The sequence below is a fragment of the Folsomia candida genome, unplaced genomic scaffold (genome assembly GCF_002217175.1).
Source record: "Folsomia candida strain VU population unplaced genomic scaffold, ASM221717v1 Fcan01_Sc027, whole genome shotgun sequence".
In the NCBI taxonomy this organism is placed as follows: Eukaryota; Metazoa; Arthropoda; class Collembola; order Entomobryomorpha; family Isotomidae; genus Folsomia; species Folsomia candida.
In genome coordinates this window covers 592493-608043 of record NW_019091219.1, presented here as the reverse complement: position 1 = coordinate 608043, position 15551 = coordinate 592493, and the positions used below count along the sequence as shown (strand labels likewise).

The 15551-nt window shown below is 40.4% G+C and overlaps 2 protein-coding genes across 10 annotated transcripts; one reads left to right on the top strand and one right to left on the bottom strand.

Moving 5' to 3' along the window:
* Positions 1-2136: 2136 nt before the first annotated feature.
* Positions 2137-7008, bottom strand: LOC110859593. Its single transcript, XM_022108555.1, has 2 exons — positions 4791-7008; positions 2137-4712 (listed from the first exon to the last, which is right to left on the bottom strand). Exons 1-2 carry the CDS (start codon positions 7006-7008, stop codon positions 2137-2139), a joined length of 4794 nt encoding a protein of 1597 aa, XP_021964247.1.
* A 4796-nt stretch (positions 7009-11804) lies between these two features.
* LOC110859701 (protein snail homolog Sna) lies at positions 11805-14270 on the top strand. 9 transcript variants are annotated; one of them, XR_004837115.1, is made up of 8 exons: positions 11805-11983; positions 12075-12141; positions 12195-12257; positions 12365-12466; positions 12619-12763; positions 12865-12954; positions 13028-13097; positions 13679-14270. XR_004837115.1 is itself a non-coding variant. In XM_022108674.2 (8 exons), exons 4-8 carry the CDS (start codon positions 12424-12426, stop codon positions 13956-13958), a joined length of 621 nt encoding a protein of 206 aa, XP_021964366.1. In that variant the 5' UTR covers positions 11823-11983; positions 12075-12141; positions 12195-12257; position 12423; the 3' UTR covers positions 13959-14270. The 9 variants fall into 9 exon arrangements, 8 of the variants coding, with proteins under 8 accessions (XP_021964366.1, XP_035715628.1, XP_035715629.1 ...); XM_022108674.2 differs by having other exon boundaries at positions 11823-11983; positions 12423-12466; positions 12622-12763; positions 13028-13093; XM_035859735.1 differs by having other exon boundaries at positions 11823-11983; positions 12622-12763; positions 13028-13093.
* The last annotated feature ends 1281 nt before the right edge of the window (positions 14271-15551 follow it).

The following is a 15551-nucleotide window of genomic DNA, read 5'->3' as shown; positions in this document are numbered from 1 at the left end:
CAAATTCGAACATGTGATCGAAATGTCAAATTATAAGCAGGTGGGCCCTCATTTCATTTTTATCTATCTTAGTTTTATTTCTGTTAAGTAGCGATTTATTTAATTTGAGTACTGCAGGGTAATATTTTTAATTTTATTTGATTTACAGAAAACAGACAAATTTTCAACAGAACAATAAACTCGAGCCAGCTAGTACAAGAATCAATGTTCAACGCCATTAAGTAATATAAGTATATACATATTCATAATAGCATGCACAGTTTAATTTTTATATTTATGTGTATGTATGTAGTATGTAGAGACATGTGAAGAAATTTAATCTCTAATCAAATAGTATTTAAATAAATAAATACATATTTTAGAAACTATATTTGCTTCCCCCGGGTTCTAATCTATTACTGCAAGGAGACAAATATATGCATAAGACGGTGATAACTTGTCACCCATATTATCACCATATATAGGTAAATTATTTCCACTCGGAGACACAGCTTACCTCCGTTGAATACATTCTGCAATCGACAGTAACAAATTGTATCCCGGTAGGTGACAATAATATCTACCTCCGCTTGGGAGACAAAACACACTTGTCAACGGACGGAGGTAAATTATTACCCTACGGTAGAGTTGCATAGTACCTACACGAGGAGACGATTTTGGTGGCAATTTTGCTGAGAGTGTAATTTGAATTTTTCTCCCTGCTCTTCTCATAATTCACCAGGCATGTACACTCTAAATAAAGTTGAGTAAAGCGAGTTGAGTAAAATGAAGTTGTTCAAGTTTTGTACGACATAAATGTAAAATTTACGCAAGAAAGTTGTGTAAAGCATGTTTTAGCCAACCTTGAGCAAAATTTTACTTTCTTGCTAATCAAATATAAAATTGATCAATGTTGGGTGAGAAATGATCAAAAAGTTGATTATTTATTACTCAACTGGTTGAGTAAAATCTACTCTCCCCACTTGGCGTCTTTATCAGCCACGTCATGCAGCCAGTTGGTTACTCGAGTCACAAGAGTGAATTTTGTAAATTTATTCCTCTTTTTGAAATTTACTCAAATTCACCCAACGTTTGGAATTCTTCAAATTGCCAGCTAAGTTCAATAAACAGCTATGCAAGTTCAAAGGTAAGGTGTTTTGATTTAGTTTTTGCACATTTAATAATATTCTAAAACTTTTAAATTAAAATATTTATTTGTGGTTGTTTTTTTTACAGAAAACCATGTTAAAAATAGTATTTTTGATGGACAAGTCAGCTGGATCAACGTTTGCTGAAATAAGTAATTTCATCAATTGGTCATGATGGAGCTGGGAATCGTGTGTGTCAATGATTTTGTGTAAACTTGGATCGGTACTATTTGCCCATATATTTAGAGGTTTATTTAGTCAGGAAAAATAGTGTACAAATTAATTGTGGGGCAGATGAGACCGATGGAGAACAGACCGACCGTGACTGGTTGACATTGGGTAAAAGAGTGGATAGGAATGATAATGATAATTTGGGTTTTATAGGAGGCCGGTCAAGGTGATCAGAGTTCAAGTAAAATGGAGACATACATAATAGGATAATTGAATTAGTTATGAAATGAGTTTACAATACATTGACTTAAATAGGAGTTTGAGAATGGTTCATAATTAAATTAGTCTGGAGATTAAAAATAAGGGAAATTAGTCATGAGATACAATAAGTTAAGATATGGAAAAACTGCATGGTATTCACTTTACAAACGTTGATTTAGCATTCTTAACATTCTCTCCACGTTGAAGTGACCACTTCAAGATTTATTATCACTGTCTTGAGAAACGGGGAGGAGGACGAGTTTGGCGATTGGGCGTTGAAGAGTTCCATCCTTTGTGAGGAGAGTGACGACGCGAATGAGTCCATCATCGCCGGGATGCACTTTCTGGACTCGACCGAGACGCCAAGTCATTGGAGGGCGTCGTTCGTCCTTGATGAGGACAAGGTCGCCGATGGTAATCTGCTTGTGGGGCGTCATCCATTTAGGGCGTTGTTGGAGTCGTGTGATGTACTCCTTGGACCATCGTTGCCAAAATGTTTGGTACATTTGTTGTAGCATTTGCCACCGAGATAGTCGACCAGTTTTGAGGTCCATTACGTCTGGATCGGGGGCGCTGGTCAATGGGGCACCGATGAGTGTCCAGGGGTCAATGCTGCCAAGTCGGATGGATCTGAGGATTCAGCAGTTATTGGACGGGAGTTCAGCACTGCTTCAACTTGAGTGATGGTGGTGGTCATCTCCTCAAAGGTCAGCCGAGTTTGACCAATGATGCGGGTGAGATGATACTTAACAGATTTCACCCCAGCTTCTGCAAGTCCATTGAAATGTGGAGCTCCAGGGGGGTTGAAGTGCCATTGGATACCATCACGGGACAATTGATTGGCAATTTCTTGATTGTGAATTGGTGTGGAGGACAGGGCGAGAAATTTTCTCAATTCGTGGTTGGCACCCACAAAGTTGGTTCCACAATCAGAGTAGAGGTCTGTTGGGCAACCACGTCTGGCGATGAAACGGCGGAGGGCTGCGATGAAGGCGTCAGTGGTCATGGCGCTGACCAATTCCAAGTGGATTGCTCGTGTGACGCAGCAGACAAAAATTGCAAGGTATGACTTGATTGTGCTTGTACTTCGTGGGACCATGGGTCGGAGCAGGAATGGGCCGGCGTAGTCCTCTGCTGCCTTGGTGAAGGCACGACACGGATGAAGGCGAAACTGGGGAAGATTTGCCATAAATTGTTGTAACGTGGCGGCACGTTGACGAGTGCACCGCACACATTTTCGCAATTGGTGTCGAATCGCGTCACGTCCTCGGATGATCCAATAACGAGTTTGGATTGATGAGAGTAGAAGTTGTTGCCCACAGTGGAACAGCTTCTCGTGCTCCTGGATGATGAGCAATTGTGTGAGTCGCCCATGTCGAGGGAGGAGGATAGGGTGACGGTTGTCATACGGGAGTGGTGCCTTGTGGATTCTTCCTCCAACTCTGAGCACTCCGTTCTTGTCGAGGAATGGGTTGAGTGAGAGAATGGGACTCTTGGGGTCCACCCTTGGGGGCACTTGTAGAGATTGGATTTCTGATCGGAATTCTTGGGCTTGCACAATTTTCACCCAAATGACGAGGGAGTTGTGGAGTTCGGCAGGGGTTAGTGGGCCAGTGTTGGCGTGACCCAAATGTGGACGAGTATTAACAGTGAAACGCGTGCACCAAGCAGTAACTCTTTGCAGTTTGAGAAGGGATGAACAGTTGTTGAGTAGATCAGACCAGGGATGAGTTGTCGTAGCGTTGCAATTCACGATCTCCCTCCTCTCCTCCATGTCGATGGATGAGTCGGGCTTTGGATAAGTTTGACGAGGGGTAGGAATCCCGGTGCTCAACCAATCTGGCCCATTCCACCAAAGCTTGAAATGGGTGAAGGTTGAAGGGTCCAGTCCTCGTGATGCGCAGTCTGCTGGATTCTCCACTCCAGACACGTGTCCCCAATGATGCGAAGGAAGGCGATTCTGAATTTCTGTGACCCTGTTGGCCACGAAGCGATTCCACCGTGAAGGATGGGATCGTATCCAATCAAGCGTGACAGTTGAATCTGTCCACGCACTTTGGTGTTGAAGAGGTAGTTTGAGGGCGTGACTAACGGTCTCCATTAGGTGGGAGAGAAGCACGGCGCCGCAGAGTTCGAGACGAGGAAGGGACACGGTCTTGGATGGAGTTACGCGGGTCTTCGAAGCGATGACGGAGATGAGAGGAGGAGAGAGATTTTCTGGATAACAGCAGAGGTAGGTCACGGCAGAGTAGGCCCTTTCTGATGCATCGCAGAAACCTACGAGGGCAAGTTTGGTGTCGGGGGATTGCTTGACACATCTTGGAATTTTAATATCTTCGATGTGCTGCAGTTCTCTCTTGTACCAGGTCCACTTGTCGGCAAGGTAGATTGGAACAGGATCGTACCAACCAAGGTCAAGTTTCCAAAGTTGTTGCATCATCATCTTGGCAGTGATGACAACTGGAGCGAGCCACCCGATGGGATCAAAGATTTTTGCTATTTCGGAGAGAATGATACGTTTAGTTAGGTGACCTTTGAATGTGGAAAGACAAGAATCAAGTTGGAAAAGAAATTGATCAGAGTTAGGTTGCCAATAAATTCCCAAAGTCTTCACTGTGTGACCCAGTTCCAATGGCATGAGGGACTTTGTTTCCCGTAATTCCACAGGCAGTCGGTCGATAAGAGCTGGGTGACTTGAGTTCCACCGTCTTGCTTCCCATTTGGCACTTTGCATGAGGAGGAGGATTTCTTCTTGGATTTTAATTGCTTGCTCCAACGAGTCAGCACCGGACATCACGTCGTCCACGTAGACGTCGTTGCGTGCAACTTTTGCAGCGAGGGGAAGTTCCACTTCTTTGTTGATGGCAGCTTGCTCGAGAGTGCGTGTAGCTTGAAAGGGGGCGGATGCTGTTCCGTACGTGACAGTCAGAAGACGATAATCTGTCACTGGAGAGGATGGATCCTCTCTCCACAGAATTCGTTGGTAGTCAGCATCCTGCTTGGCGACGAGGATCTGACGATACATTTTCGCCACATCTGCAGTGAAGGCGACGATGTGGGTTCGAAATCGTAGGAGAATATCGAAGAGGGAGTCTTGGATTGTTGCTCCAACAAGTAGGCATGAATTGAGGGATTTTCCATTTCCGGTCTTAGCTGAAGCATCGAAAACCACCCTAAGTTTGGTAGTGGTACTGCACTCCTTTACTACGAAGTGGTGTGGTATCTATGTACATGCCTGGGACTCGATTTCTTGTGGGGGAACAACTTCCATGTGGCCGAGGTCGAGATATTCCTTCATGAAGGCGACGTATTGTTCTTTGTGCGCTGGCTGCCGAGCGAGTCGTCGTTCAATTTGGCGAAGACGTTGCAATGCCATTTCACGGGATGAGCCAAGGTCTGGAGGAGTAGTTTTGAATGGGAGGCTGACAACAAATCTTCCATCTTGCTGTTGAGTGGTGTGGGTGACGTAATGTTCTTCACATTGTTGTTCTTCTTGTGTGAGGGGGCGTGGAGTGGAAAATGGGACTTCTTCCAGCTCCCAGAATGAGCGGAGGCGTTTGTCCAAGTCGACGTCTGTTACTCGTACCTGTGACTGCTGCGGTACTGTAGCGGATTGCATATTAGGGGAACCTTGAGTATGAAAATTAGTGATTGCACCTGTGTCAGTCTGACCAACTTCACCAACTACCAACCAACCAATGTCCGAGCTGAGGGCAAATGGTTGACCGAGTTGACCATGTCTTTTGTCTCCATTGATGAGACCGTAGACGAGTGATGCACCAACTAACATGTCGATGTCATCAGGGGTGTGCCACTTCTCGTCAGCGAGTTGCAGTCCATTGAGATGAGGAAGATCGGGATCACATGGGTGACGAGGAAGTTGACCAGTAACTGTGGTCATGATTCTCACATTCTTGGCGAGAATGGTGAGATGAGGATCAATGTGTGGACTGAACTCCATGTCCAGCACACCGTACGCACTTCCGACTGGGGCTGACGAGAGTCCAGTGATGAGAGTTTGCTGTTTGTTCCAGCGTAGGCCGAGGGACTTGACGGTACTTGATCTGATGATGTGGACATCGGATCCACCATCCAACAAGAGGCGAATTGGCTGCTGCTGGCCTGATGTGTCCTTCACAAGGACAATTGCTGTAGCAAGGAGAGTTTGAGAAAGGGTACTTGTGTTGTTGCTAGCATGATGATTCAATGCGGGATTATTGTTCACGACTGGAGGGGCCGGTTGAACAGGTGACTTGACACGATGAAGAAGTGAGTTGTGTTTCCCACTGCAAGTACGACAGGTGAAAGCGCTGGGGCATTGCGAGCTGGGATGGTTACTGCGAAGACAGTTAAAGCACAGTGAATTCTTTCTAACCGCTTCGATTCTGCAGTCCACGGTCATGGCGAGGAAGACTGCACATTTGTAGAGAGGGTGGTGTGGCTCAGCGCACACTTTGCATGGGTGTGGTGAGTGAGGCGAGGAAGGAGCTTGTGCATGGTGCACGTGATTCCTGACATGAGGAGATTTATTCTTTTCAATGACTTTGGGAGGATATGAGGACTTACTCCCACCCGCCTCCAACGCTCTGGACCTCTGTTCCAAGAAGTCGAAGAGGCCTTGAAGCTTGGGAATGGAGCTATCCTGCAGTCCTTGCTCGTACAGTTCCTTGGTTGCGCTGTCGAGCTTCTGATGAATGGTGAAGAGGAGGAGTGCATCCCAGTGTTGCACAGGCTGGGCTAGCACCTCCAGTGACCGGATGCACTCCTTACTACCGTCGATGAGTTGGCGTAAGGATGATGCAGTCGCAAGTCCAATGGGTTGTTGTTGAGTGAATCTCTTCAATAAGGTGAAGAGCAGTTGACGATCGTTCTGGTAACGATCCTCCAATAGCTTGGCGGCGATGGCGTAGTTGGCATCTGAGATGACCAATGACTGTACCTGTCGAGCTGCTTCTCCCTTGAGTTGCGCCTTAAGGTATGCCAATCTCTGTGAGTCCGATAGGTGGACATTGTCGTGGATTGCAGTCCTGAAGAGGTCCCTGAAGGATGTCCATTCTTCAATCTTGCCGTCGAAGGTGGGTAAGTTCAGACGTGGGAGTTGAATGTCTGCTTTGATGGTTGCGAGTGTTAAAGTTGGGGGAGGAGTTGCTTTGGTAGCAGGGATGAAAGACTTTTGGATGACAGTGAGCTTATCCATGAGGTCAACAGCGCGGTCAAGTAGTGATTCATACTCTGTTGAATGGGGGTCGAGGTCAGCAGGATCCACAACTGCTGCGATGCGTTGGAAGGTGTCTTCAATCTTGTCTTTGGAGATGGTCACGGTGGTAAGGTATTGGGCTACCTTATTCTCGGTCATTGGGGCGGTGGCGTGGTCATTGTACCGCTTCTCGAGCCACCCCAGGGTCACTTTTGTGGCGTCACGTTCCTTCTCTGCTTTGACGAGGGCCATGGCGTCACTATGTCACTTTGTTGCCAACAACACACTTTCACGCAAAAGTTTATGGGATTGGTAATCCTGTTCGCTTGAGACCAAAATGATGGAGCTGGGAATCGTGTGTGTCAATGATTTTGTGTAAACTTGGATCGGTACTATTTGCCCATATATTTAGAGGTTTATTTAGTCAGGAAAAATAGTGTACAAATTAATTGTGGGGCAGATGAGACCGATGGAGAACAGACCGACCGTGACTGGTTGACATTGGGTAAAAGAGTGGATAGGAATGATAATGATAATTTGGGTTTTATAGGAGGCCGGTCAAGGTGATCAGAGTTCAAGTAAAATGGAGACATACATAATAGGATAATTGAATTAGTTATGAAATGAGTTTACAATACATTGACTTAAATAGGAGTTTGAGAATGGTTCATAATTAAATTAGTCTGGAGATTAAAAATAAGGGAAATTAGTCATGAGATACAATAAGTTAAGATATGGAAAAACTGCATGGTATTCACTTTACAAACGTTGATTTAGCATTCTTAACAGGTCACATAATTAAATTAACGACCGTTGCTAGAGAGGTTAGTGGATTAGTAGTCAGAGTTTTAGCAGATTACATAAGTCTCAAAATTCAAGGATCCTTAAAATTAATGGTTTTACTTATGCAGAATTTATAAAATGTATAATAAGTATATATTCTAATAAATTAAGAGTACGAACAAGCTAAAGATTGTATTTTAATCAGCATAAAAAATAAACTTTCAACCAAATGAGTAAATTTTAATCATTCATTGATCACTTTTTAGTTTCTAATTGAGTAAAAATTCCACAACTTGTTGAGCAAACACTACTCAACCAGGTTGAGTAAATTTTAACCACGGGTTGTGTCATCCCTTTTTTACCCAACCTTGGACAAAATTTTGCACAACCTTGTAGAAATTTTCTACAACTTTATTTAGAGTGTACATACATATAAATTATCATGACAAATAAACATACATAAATCATGAAGTCAAACATTCGTAAATTCATCATCATCATCAATATTCATAAAAATAATAATTCTAATCCCTCGACGACACTTGCTATTTTGGTAGTATGTAGGTGACATCTTCCAAAGTCTTTTTTTCGTATGACACAAAATTTCTGCTGATCCGTAGCCTTACTTCTTAACCCCACCGCATCACAATTTTTCTTATATTTTTAATTGCTGCACGATGGTCCCGATTGACCTTTCGTCTTGGACTAAATAAAATTTATGTCTGTAAAGCTGTGATTAAATGTATTTACAAAATTAGATTGAAAGATTGGATTTGAGTTGATTTTTTTGTCTCAACTTTTCCTTCATTCATGGATTCAAGATTCAATAAGTATTTTTAAACTTGATAATTTCGGTGCTTTTTTAAAATTAAGGCTTTCTTGGTTCAGAAGATTCTTAGGTTAAGGAACTTACAAAGTTCGTTTTTTACTTTGTTTTTCGTCGATGCGAAGCACTTGAGACCAGAGTGTGCAAGGGAAAAAAGGCATGCCGTGCCTAAAATGCCTTTTTGCCTATTAGGCACGTGAATTTTGGCCATTCCCGATTGCCCGAAATGCCTTTTTTGCCTTTTTGGTAAAATCGAGGCAATCTGATAATATGATCCCATGATTTGTTAGTATTAATCACGATTCTTGAAATATGTAGCTCTCATTTCAACAATCCTGTATAGATTTCCGTCATATTCATCTGAATGGATTGTATTTTTAGATTTGTCAAAAATTTTTAATTTTTTCCAAGGTCAATAAATTTTGCGCAATAACGGAAAAGGTCACTAGGTCAAGTCTCACATAACCCCATAAGGATCATCGAGTTTTCGTCGGTCTACTGTAATGTTAACTCTCAATCTGCACGTGTGTTATCGTCTGTATACTCGAAAAACCAAAACTCAATAATCTCTTTGGGTCTCTAACAGGGTTGGCCAAGATATTTAACAAGATACAAGATATCAGATACAAGATACAAGATATATCTTGTATCTTGTGTAACGGAGTTTATCTCATCTTTTATCTTGTATCTGAACGTTTCGCAAAAGTATTTTGTATCTTGTATCTTGTATCTGGAGAATTTATTTCAACCATATTTTATTTGAAATACTAGTCAAGATACAAGATACTTTTTTAGTGAAAAACCGGGAAACTTATATATTTGGTAGTATTAAAACTTGGAATTATGAAGATTTAAAAACCTCAATGTACAGCTTTGCCGAGCAGAATGCAAGGTTATTAATATTTATTTATCCACAGTAAATTAACCCTCGCACATTGGCAAATTTTGTAATTTGCATTATATTCCTAATTTTACCACCATTAGGGCAATTATTCCAAATTTCAACTGAATATACTGGTAATAATAATTTCAGCTCCATATAATAATTAAAAAAAATCAGTATGGGTCACCACAGGTGAAATCCTCATATTTGTTTATAAATTGTAAACAGAGGGTGAGGACTTGTATTATAAATTACAATGCAAGTTATGAGTCTATACTATCATTATTAACAAGTTACTCGGCTACAATACAAGAAATCAAGTGGTGCTTCGTTATTTCATGTTTTTTGCAAGCTCCGAATAATTTATCTTGTATCTTGAAAAAATTATTTCAAATAAATATCTTGTATCTTGTATCTGGGATCACAGCAGATAAAATCTATCTTGTATCTTGTATCTTGTGTAACTCTAATCAGTGCCGTATCTGTCCTTGGTCCGGCCTGGAGAGTAAAATTCTGGTCCGGCCTTTTATGTGCAAAATTATTAAAATTGATACAGCGGATTTCTGTCGCTTATTTCTTATCTACGGCTATCGTCACAAATACAGAGGGTGCCCCATTTATTCGTGGAAGGGTTTAATAATTTTTTTACCCCACAAGCATATTTTCCTAAGGCGAAACTTGTTCCATATGACGGCCCTTGTTTTTAACTTTAAGAATGCATCGCTTTTTATCCGATAAAAAAACTTCCAAGGACTTTTCTTATTTCGCATATCTTTCAGTCATTATTTTAAGCGTTCCAACGTGCGTGAAAATTAGTAAATCGGTTCGGAATTTTCATGATTCGTTAAGTCTATATTTTTGTAAAAACTGTACCTTTATCTAGCCACAAATATTTTTAATTTCTGATATACATAAATTTAAAATTCCCGAAAATCTCAAGTTCATATTTAAATTTGATTTTAAATTAAATTATATCTTATTACTGTACTGAGAAAGTTTTTTTAATTCTTACTAATACAGTGCCTTTAAAAACGGTTTGGAACCGTTTTTCACAGAATATATAATCGGGTTACTTAAATTTGCAAAAACCCAATTTCAAACCGGTTTTCCAAATCTCAAGATTTCGGATGTCGCAGAGATGGGACTTGATTGCCAAATTTCACGAAAAAGAAATTATTGAATAAGTTATGTACATTAAGACAATTTTGATTATCGTTTTCAGAATTCAATTTCTACTTGTCCACTGTTTGACAGAAGCGTATTAACATTTGTAACACCCCACTTTCGTGAATTAAAGCTCCTAGAAAAAAGGTAACGCATGCAAATCAGTTTTTCGCTCGGAAATGCTAGAACGCATTCATAGATTTTGAAAAAATTAAAGAGGAACATGCTCCTCGCCATTGTTATGAAAGGCTTAAAGGTCGTTTAGACCAAAAAATATTTGGTGAAGTAGGGATCATGTATTTAGTGCTATGGGGTAAGTATTTAATGCAAAATATTCGAAATAGTCATAGGACACCAACATTTTGCATGAGTGGGTCGACACAGATAGAATGGTTAAGTTATTAATGCTCGATTGATAGTGTCACGGCCTTTTCAATTACATATGAAAAATTGTTTGATAAGGTTATTAACTCAAACTTGAAATTTTTTCAACTGCAGGACTATTTATCTTATGTTACCTCAACCGATTTACAGAAATCGTCACAGAAGGCTTAAGTTTGAGTATTGTGTCATTTTGTGAGATCATAGAAACTTTTCAGAAGTGAACAAAATCAAGATTCAATTTATAACTATGTAAGCGTTGGTTTGGGACGTTAGGTTCTATGTATAAGTTAACATGTACATCGGAGGGTCAATAATATCTAGTGTCTGCATCACCCGGCCGGTACGGCCCTTCGGGCCGTCCGGCCTGGAGAGTGCTCTCCACCTAAAACCAGTGCTCCTACGGCCCTGACTCTAATTATTTGTATTTAGTATCTTGTATCTTAAGGTTTCGTTCAAATATTTTGTATTTTGTATCTTGTATCTTTGAAACAAAGTATCTTGGCCAACCCTGGTCTCTAATATGCTCAGCATGCAACCTCCACCATCACGTGCTCGTATCCTTCCCACACTGTTAGTATGGTAGGGATACGAACGCGGGAATCAAATTTTGGCCGAGGTTGGATGCTGAGAACTATAGATAGTAGAAAGTTAGAGGCTGGTCCCAGACCCCATAAAGTATATATATTATTAATCCTCCCGCCAAGACCTTTCCAACGATTACTCACTTATGTGGTGATATGAGACATGCAATTTTCATGTAAAAGCTATTTTTTGAAAATTTTATTTTGCGAATTTCACGCTCAATTTTTGAATTTCACGCTCAATTCGCAACAGTTTTTGCGACTTTTGGCCTCTCCCCCGAAGATGGGAAGGGGCGGAGTTGAACCAAAGTATTGGTACCGTTGAACTAATAAAGATCACCTCTACCAACTATGCAAATATTAAGAAAATCAAATTTTTTTGTGGTCCTCGAGACTCAGGTTTTCATTTTGGTCAAAATCTGTGATCACACGTTGGGAGACCTCCATGAGAAATGCAGCCGGACACGTGGGAAGAACGTGCAAGTAAAACTCACTCCACTCCAGCTGACTTAAAAGCAACTTAAAAAAAATATTCTGAACTCCAATCATAAAAATTAATTAACTATTAAACTATTAAACCCCCAGCAAATAACACAACCTTAAACGGTAAGTTTAATTGATTTCGGGGTTACGGAGTATTTATAATATGTAATAAATACGTAAGTACTAAAGTAAGTCTGAATTTATGTATTTGTAGCTAACTAAACTTCTGGAATCGAAAAGTTTATACATAATCTGGATTAAAGGAAACTTACCAAAACCAGGTGAGAAATTTTAAAAAAGTGTCAAATACTTGGTTAATGACTGTGTTTAACAGGGTGAAAATATTTTACACCGTAAAATTCAGATCTGCCAGTGGAATTCGCAATTTTGTAGATAGGTAATTACATATCTGAAAATTGTAAAACAAATTTTTCATAATTACGACGGATTTTATAACGTTTTAGTTGTTTTTTAATAAAGTTCCATTTAATCTTTGTCCAATAGTGAAGGAGAAGGCTTAAATGTACCAAATAATTTAAACAAAAGGACTTCTAAATTATAGCATGTCAACATCAGGATTTAAAACGGATCCTGAATCTACATTCGGTAAGCTAAGGGGGTGGACGTGGAGCTTAATAAAAGTTGTTGGGATTTGAGCAAAATGATTTTTGAAATATGTTCATTGCAGTTTCCGACACAATTTTATTTATGTAGCTAATTGTGCAGGTTAAATAATAAAATTAGTTTCCTTGATTTAGCAGGGATTTCGACACCACGTGGTCCGGAGGAAGATGCACCTTGCCGGGAACACGTGACGACCCAAAGGGCCCCACGCTTTTCCTGTTCGACATGTACGAAATCGTATTCATCACTTCAACACCTGCGATTCCACGAACTGCAGAGGTGAGCAGACGTCACGCGTTATAAGGAACGTCCATTTATTTCGTCATCAAAAGAGTTTTTAAGAACATGTGTATTTGACCAGACTATGTTTTGTACTTCAGATGTGACGGCCTAAATCAGACCACGTGTGAACGGTGTAAGATTGAATTTGCATCGATAGAATTATTAGAATGGCACTCGACATTCGACACGTGAGCAATCCTTCACATGTAAATCTCAGATTTATGAATGTATTTATTTACGCGAGACCAATTTTATTCTCAGGTGTGCCACAAAACTCGGGGGTGGCGGTTATAGTACCAGGGGGCTAGCGAAGGAGTGGGTGGTCGTGTAGGTAGCGGAATATGTAAATGAGTTGGGCTTAAATGAATTTTTTGCAAATATGTATCTGTAGTGACCAAATTGCGTTAAAAATTAAATCCCTAAGTATTTTCGGACTCGCAGATTGAAATAATACAAATATTTCGCCTTTTTAATTTAGTTACCAGACTGCTAATGAGTTTTAGACAAGCTGGTCCAAAAATGATCACCAAATACTTCTATGTATGTACAGGGTGGTTTAAATGTCAGGTTACAATGGAAAAAATTCGCAAATCTCCATTCCATTAGTTATCGAAATTTTGTCTCTGAAATTCAATATTTTAAGAATTTTGTCATCAGTGTTCCATACGTTTTGAACCCAAGAATTAATAAAAATATCGATCCCAAATCCGTAACTAATGGAAATTTATGAATTTTTCCCATTGACAAATTTTCCATTGTAACCTGACATTTACATAAACCACCCTGAATGAATCCAAAAATGCTTAAGGGTTAAATAATTTCTAATTCATTTAGATCCAACTCAATTACAACTCACCTGCAAAACTAGAGTCAAGTAAGGTGTTTTCTTTCATGGGATATTTTTATGTTTAGTAATTCTTCTGGGATTATGTGCCCCGTGGCCACGTGTCGGCGATGGTTTGGCTCCGAAATGTCGCGACGGATCCACGTGGTAAAAAGTCATGCCGCCTGGGGGAACGGGTGTTTGATATGTGCCGAGAAATTTGCCGGTTATGAGGAGCTGCTTGACCATCTTGGACGGGCGCATGGGTCGGACGTAGATGTCGTGAGAGTAAAGACTGAGCTGATTTTGGACGAGGGTGGTGAAACTGGGGCGGAAAGTATTGCCAAAATTAAGGAGGAAATCGACTAAAAAGTGGGGGTGATTAAGGTGGAAAATGAAAGTTGGAACGGCGTAAATGTGAAAATTGAACCTTATCAAGACTCGTAGTACTAGGTAGAATTAAGTTTGTTAAATTTATATATATTTATTTATACCTAGTGGGCCCCCGCTGGCTGTAAGTAACTTTAAACTTGTTGGAGCTAAAAAAAACTGTTGAGTAAATTGAAATCCTTATGCAATTTTGCAAATTAATTTTTTTCTGAAGTAGGTTTGTGGCGTTGTATAGAAAACGTTATTTTTATTATTTATATCTACATAAAATAAAACTTTTGCAAACATTTATCCGAAATTGAGTGAATCATAAAAGTTATTTTCTACGCACAGTATAGCTACATCCATAGGTTGGGTAATTTATGGACATCCCCTACGTACACAATCTTGCCTATTCCTCAGACACCTTAATCAGCAACGTAAGAAATGCAACTAATGCCTTAAGTAAGCGAATCCGACATTCAAAAATTTCCGCCAAACATGCCACCGACAACCCACCCGCCAAAACGCAAAGAACTGTCTTAATATCCCCGAAATTCAGCGACCTGAGCAGCAACCCGGGTTCTCCATGCGACGTTCCGACTAAATACTAGCTCGCTGCGATCGGAGCGACCAATTTGAAATAATTTTGCTCCAGCTGTTTCCACCTGAGGTAAACGCCACATTCAAAGTTTTGTCGAATCGCGTCGACCAAAAAGTGTTACTTGGTCGCGCCCGGGGTCACAGAGAGGTACCGCATCTCTTGCAGGATGACCTCGTTGTCCGTGTGCAGATTATGGACGTACTTGGCCGTCTGGTAGAGTTCGTGGCGGGACGAGATGTACAAGTCTTTCTTGTCGGAATACATACATCAGCATGGCGTATCTAAGCGAAAATTTGAAGATTAAATTAATTTCGCAATATTTGTTTCATTTAGCTGGGTTCCGAGCATAATGAGGACACAAAAGTGGTCTTGGACAAAGTAAAATATGGATAAAAAATACGGACAGGAGAAACATGGACATGGGGATAATATGGACAACACCAAATGTGCTAAATACTGTCCTCGTACTCATTTGCATTTTTTAAAGCATTCGTGAGAGTCATAGAGTTTACTCAACATGGAAAGCCCGTATCACCGAAAATGGGCTATTGAGATTTTAAATCTCAATAGGGGTGGGGGGTATAAAAAATTTGTTACGTAACACATTTTATAAACTCGACTAAAATTCGCCAAATTTTATACGCCGAGCAGATTGAATTCATGTCATCCAAAAGGTTTCAGTGTACGCATGTTAATATACATTTTTCATTAGCTTTCCAGGTGTAAATTGAGAAAAGGTTGCATTATAGTGGGGAATTTTAGGGCGGAACCGGTCAAAGGGAGGGGAGGTAACGAGTCCATCGTTCATTCTGTTACCAAGAAATATACCCAAAAATCTAGTTTATTTTTACTGATACGTAGATATTTACAATCAGGTCAATTCGTTTGCTTCATTTTGAGATATTTAAGTGCAAAGTTGTTACAAATTTTCTAACTCAATGCAAAAAAGTTTGCGGTCAAACTTTGACCTTAAATATCTCAAAATGGAG

Coding starts and splice junctions, on each gene's coding strand:
- LOC110859593 (XM_022108555.1), bottom strand. CDS start 7,008: ATGGCCCTCGTCAAAGCAGAGAAGGAACGTGACGCCACAAAAGTGACC. Junction 4,713..4,790: donor AGAAATCGAGTCCCAGGCAT/GTACATAGATAC, acceptor TCGATGCTTCAG/CTAAGACCGGAAATGGAAAA.
- LOC110859701 (XM_035859734.1), top strand. CDS start 12,424: ATGTCAACATCAGGATTTAAAACGGATCCTGAATCTACATTCG. Junction 12,764..12,864: donor CGATTCCACGAACTGCAGAG/GTGAGCAGACGT, acceptor TTTGTACTTCAG/ATGTGACGGCCTAAATCAGA. Junction 12,955..13,027: donor TGGCACTCGACATTCGACAC/GTGAGCAATCCT, acceptor TTTTATTCTCAG/GTGTGCCACAAAACTCGGGG.